General features: G+C 43.4%; 1 protein-coding gene across 1 annotated transcript; it reads right to left on the reverse strand.

Annotated features, from left to right (window-relative positions):
• Positions 1–1,260: 1,260 nt before the first annotated feature.
• Positions 1,261–5,373, reverse strand: LOC130838099 (galectin-10-like). The gene is made up of 5 exons (XM_057710868.1): positions 5,359–5,373; positions 3,871–4,025; positions 3,668–3,799; positions 2,958–3,168; positions 1,261–1,471 (listed from the first exon to the last, which is right to left on the reverse strand). The coding sequence occupies exons 1-5, from the start codon at positions 5,371–5,373 to the stop codon at positions 1,358–1,360; spliced, it is 627 nt and encodes a 208-aa protein (XP_057566851.1). The 3' UTR covers positions 1,261–1,357.
• Between the last annotated feature and the right edge of the window lie 303 nt (positions 5,374–5,676).

The following is a 5,676-nucleotide window of genomic DNA, read 5'->3' on the forward strand; positions in this document are numbered from 1 at the left end:
CGAGTGGGGGCTGCTCTTCATTGCAGTGCACGAGTTTCTCATTGCAGTGGCTTCTCTTGTTGCAGAGCATGGGCCCTAGGCATGCAGGCTTCAGTAGTTGCAGCACATGGACTCAGTAGCTGTGGCTTGTGGGCTCTGGAGCACAGGGTCACTAGTTGTAGCACACAGGGTTAGTTGCTCCACAGTATGTGGAATCTTCCCAGCCCAGGGATCGAATCTGTGTTCCCTTCATTGGAAGGTGGATTCTTAACCACTGCCCCATCTAGGAAGACCCTTTTTCCTCAGGATTGCTGTGGCAATTCTGGGTCTTTTATGGTTCCATATAAATTTTAGGATTATTTGCTCTAGTTCTGTGAAAAGTATCATGGGTAATTTGATAGGGATCGCATTAAATCTGTGAATTGCTTTGGGTAGTATGGCCATTTTAACAATATTAATTATTCCAATCTGAGAGCATGGGATATCTTTCCATTTCTTTGACTTATCTTCAATTTCCTTTTTTGTTTTTTCAACTTCCTCCTTTTTAAAATTTCTCTCAAAGTATATGTCTCTTACTTTAAATAAACAGAACCACATAAGAAGAAGAAGTGAATCACAATTATTCATAACTGTGACTCTCAGAAAAACTATGGAAGTGGCAAGCAGAAAACTCCCTAAGGAAAGGACGATTTCCTTTATTAAGTTTTCCAGTTATCAGCATATGAGTCTTTCAGCTCCTTGGTCAGGTTTGTTTGTAAGAAATTTTTGTTGTGTGATTTTAAAAGGGATCATTCTTTTACATTCCCTTTCAGATATTTCACTGTTAGTGTAAAGAAATGCAACCGATTTCTGTATGTTAATCTTGTATCCTCCTACCTTGCTGAATTCGTGTATCAGTTCTAGTAGTTTTTGTGAGTTTCATCTGATTTGCCTCATATTACAAAGTTACTTCCCCAAATCACCACTTATAGCTTTGTGAGTATAGACAGATGCCTCACATCTTGGTTTAGTGTCTGAAATGGGGGAAGGATTTGGTTCAGAGTGTCTGGCATATAGTAGGTACTATTTAAGGATATCGTTAGTAATGTCTTTGCAGACATTTCAGTGACCCTGTCCCTTACTCCTTGTGTCAGAGAAATAGCTATCCTCTTAGCTTCCTTGATCTTTTCCATAGTACTCTCACACCCCTCTTGGTGATGACCACTTACTCTTTTTTCCCCAAAGCAAGAACCAAACCCTGTTAAGTTTTCAGAAGTTTTAATGACCAAGTTTTGGGGAAGGGTGAGGAGGCACCATTCTGTTAGTGAACTCTGGGAGTCACATGGTCACTTAGATGGAAGAATCTCCTTGACATTGGGGAGTCTGGTCACATCCCTCTCTAGCAGACACACACTGAGGACAGGGAGACATCTCTCCACACCTGCAGGAACTTCACAGATTGTGGTGGCAGTCGATGGGCAAGGCTGTAATATTGTTGGCCATTTACCATTACCTGGAAGGGAAAACGTGTCAGGAACATGGTATGCCACCCAACAAACTTTCAGTCTTCCTTTCTACTTCTGCCCTAATACACACACCATCCACTCAGAAAACCCCTATTAAAACATCGAAACCCAGTAGATATACTTCTTTTTATAGACTAACTTTTGGGACTACTTTGGAGCCTTGTTCACTCTATTTTCTGTATTTCTCTATTCCTCCAGGGAGGGTCTACCACTCTCTGTTGCATGGTCTATATTTGCTTGGCCTTTCCTCTAGCTTAGAAACTTCTCATGGCCAAGAACTGTGTCTCGTGAATCTTGAGTCCCTGTCTCTTGCACAGGATATCACAGGTTAACTGGTTGATAAGTGTTCATTGAATGCATACATTTCAGTTCTGCACAACTTTGCTGCCATTTACTCTGATCACTTCGTTTATTCATTGAGTAGCTTAGATTTGGGGTGATGGTGAAGAATGAAACTCAAGAGGTCCTAGAGAGGTAGAATAATACAGATAGCTAAAAGTAGGATGTTATTTTAACAACTTATAGACATAAGAAAAGATGTTCTACTGCAGTCTGAAAAATATTCTTTTTTTTGCGTAGCCATTTAAAAAGGTCAGAATATTTGAACATATTCTTTATTGGTGAGGCTCTCCAGAAACAGTCATTTTTGGGGGGTTAGTTTGTCATGTTTAAAATCCACATACTTTTTGAACCAGTTCTTCCTCCAGTGTGAGTAGTGGAAGGTCGATAATGACACAAGTGTGGAAGAGAAACCTTAATGCAGCACCACTCGTGAGAGCAAAACATTGGAAACCACCTAAGTGTGCATTAATAAGGGTCAAGTTAAATCACTTTTGGTAATTCTTCTATTGGAATGTTATTCAAACATTAAATGAAGCTTCATGGATAGAACTGTTTCTCTAAGAGATATTCTTAGATCACAAAGAAACCGTCGTCCTCATGGTATGATACATAGAGAAACTTATAGCACCATGTCTTTAAAAAGAAATGAAAGTGTGTATAGATATAGGTACAGATATAGATATGTAAAATGGATAGATAGATAGATAGATGTACTTGTATAAGCATATATTATCTCTGGAAGGAGTGTAAAGAAACTAGTAACAGTTGTTCTGGTTTGAGAGAGAAAGAGTTATATTGGATGGATTATAAGTACTCGTATGCATAGTTTAAGAATTTAGTGACATAAAAATTCAAATAATCACAGCATAGGTAGCAATGATAACTATGGGTGAAATCAGAGCAAGTTCTCCACCTTGAGGGAAATGGCATGTAAACTGATCTTGACCCTGGTTAGATTTGGGGAAAGACCGGAGGATGGCAGCACAAGCAGAGGGTGCTTTGTGATGAAAGGGGCAGGAGAGTTATGGGAGATGGACCCTGAAGGACACTTGGGGCAAGGCCAGGGAGAGCTGTGTCCTCCTCTGAGCAGCTGTAGAGGCCATGGAATGGATGGTTCCTGGGTGCACTTACCTGGTACTCATTTTGCAGCACCAAGATGTGCATTTCAAATGGTTGGCCATCCGCAAAGGGCATTTCACAGGATGCCACCTCACAGTCCCAGCTCCCATTCTGACGGCTGTTTATCTTCACAGATATGCCAAAGTATACTCGGAAATGGAAAGCAATATCTGAGTTCTCATCAGTCCCAGTGTGGAAATCCACCTGCATTTGTGGGTTCTTGCTGATGGGCAAGCACATAGCATGTTAAACAGGCCTATTTCTTTTGGGGAACCCACATTTGACACACATACACATGCTTTCACTATTCCTCCCTGGTAGAAGGAAGGCCTTCCTGAGGGATATTGTAATCCTTGTTCCTGTGGGGCCGCTCCAGCTCATCCTGCCCAGGGTAGCGGGATGCCATGTTCTTTGGCCCAAGACTCAAATTGAGCAGCAGTCACTGGCCTGGGCCTACTGGTTGTTTATCCCCTGGAAGTTCTATTCCCCTTGATAAAGAGCCAAAGCCCTGACCCCTTCTTCCAGACCCCAAGACCTGCATGCAGCTCTGCAACTGCAGACTTAATACCTGGTACTACAGGGGTCTCCAGGACATGCACCTGCGTTGTGCTACTATTATGGTATTTACACATTTCAACACACATACATGAAGTGATACCCCCCATACTCTAATATTCTCACATCTCCTTCACCTCCCCACCCATGGGCTATAGAGTACCCACCTGAAAGAGATGGCAGGTTTCCCTCTGATTGTCACTGAAGAACCGACAGACAGTGACACATGCTGTGTGTACGGGACCTGCCATGGGGAAATGAGAGTGGATGAGGGGCAAGGCCAGGTGTGGGCGCCCCTCCTAGAGCAGTTCCCAGGGGTGCATCAGGTTACACATCAAAGGATAAACTCTGAGAACCCCCATATCCCCACCTCACCACAGGCAGGTCTCTGTGTCCTTGAAGAGATGCGAGGGTCACCGTTAAGAGGAAGAGCTCCAGAGTCAGGCTGCCTGCATTCAAATCCTGAATCTGCCCCTTACTAGCAGTTTCCTCAGTAAAAGGAGGAGTATGAGAGATTCCTACTTCCTAGGGTGTTCTCAGGAATAGATGAGCTAATATATGTAACACTTTTAGCCTAATCACTGGTACATGCAGGGTCTATAGAGGGGCGACCTGTCAGAAGGGGGAGAGCTCTTTCAGGAAATCTGCCTGCAATTATTTTCTACCATCTGAAACTCTGAAAACAAGACTTGAGGGTGGAAAAAATATAAAAATATTAAAAATTCAGTCCAGTTAAAAAACATTTGTTTAAAGGGAGAGGGACATAATAATGGAAAAGGAAACCCCTGTGAGTAGAATGTATATGCATGAAGATTATCAAGCAGAACTCGTGTCCTTTCAAGAATGTGTACAACATTGTTGAGGACACAGTCAGTACTTGTACAAAGGGTGTGGGACAGGAAAGTAATTGGGAGAATCTACAATTTGTTGACTGCTATCTCCTGTAAACTGTCTGGAATGAGGCTGAATTTGTTCCTTGCAGCTTCAGGTGATTTGATTCTCTGAAACCAAGTGCCCCAACAGCTTTTCCCTGGGGGCCAGGATCTGCTCACTCTCCTCCTGTGAGGCAGTGGGAAAGGCTGACTTGGAGAAGAGACCTGAGGTGGAGTGTGTGTGCACCCAGACTGGAGATGCAGCATCCTACAGGCTGAGTCACCTTCTCCCACTCTTCTTGAGAAGAGGCATCTAAGGAATCGCTCATTCTGCTCTCATGGTTGCTCAGAGATGAGTTCTGGGTAACTCACAGTCCACAAGGCCACCAGTTCTGCCAACATTAATACTCATGGAAAGACCCACAGTCATTTAAACAGTCACTTCTGTGTAGAGGAGAACCCTCACATGCAGACAAGTCCACACACATATTCACAGATCAACACCAAGTCACAAATTCTCACACACACACATTCACACATATAGTCACACAAAGACATGCAGCTCACCATGTTACACATACCTCCCTACATTCTTACTCACTGTAACATGCACTGGTGTGCTGTATGCACACACACAGAGCCATGAAGACAAATGCACAGCCTTACCTCCTTGCACTCATACACACACTCCCTCATCCCAGTCAGTGGTCCACCTCCCACACACAGTCATCTTGTCTCAATAAAGTTCACTGTCAGTCAGATACTCTCTAATGCTAACATAGGATCACACTGTGCAGACTCAACACACGATTCCCCACAGGGATTCCATATCATATATCCCCAAGGTCTCTCTCTTCCACACACTCACAACTCTCAGTAAAACATTCCAAAAAGAAATGCACATATTTTCATCTTACATGATCTCCTACATTTTCCTTCTCCCTTTATGTGACCTGAGATCACTGAAGACTGTCTTTTCAACTCACCGGTTGCTCTGACATCGTTGTCTTCCTCAGGGCAGCTCTTGCAAACTGTGTCCAGTTGTGTGTGTGAATCTCTTGGAGTTGCAGAATATAAATGATGCCTGCCAGCCCCACCCTCTGGCTTTCTTCCTGTTTCTAAGCCTCAAAGTTTCCAAGCAGCGTGAGAGGGGGTGGGGTGTCAGAAATAGACTCAGTCACAATGATGCCTGTGGCTCTGTCCTTGAGCAGGATGTGTTTGTGATACAACAGGAAATTCAGTGAGAGATGCCCAAGGAGAAGGGAGTAGCAGGGGAAATGTAAGAATAGAAGTGTTGGAGAGAG

The sequence above is a fragment of the Hippopotamus amphibius genome, chromosome 16, assembly GCF_030028045.1.
Source record: "Hippopotamus amphibius kiboko isolate mHipAmp2 chromosome 16, mHipAmp2.hap2, whole genome shotgun sequence".
NCBI classification, from domain to species: Eukaryota; Metazoa; Chordata; class Mammalia; order Artiodactyla; family Hippopotamidae; genus Hippopotamus; species Hippopotamus amphibius.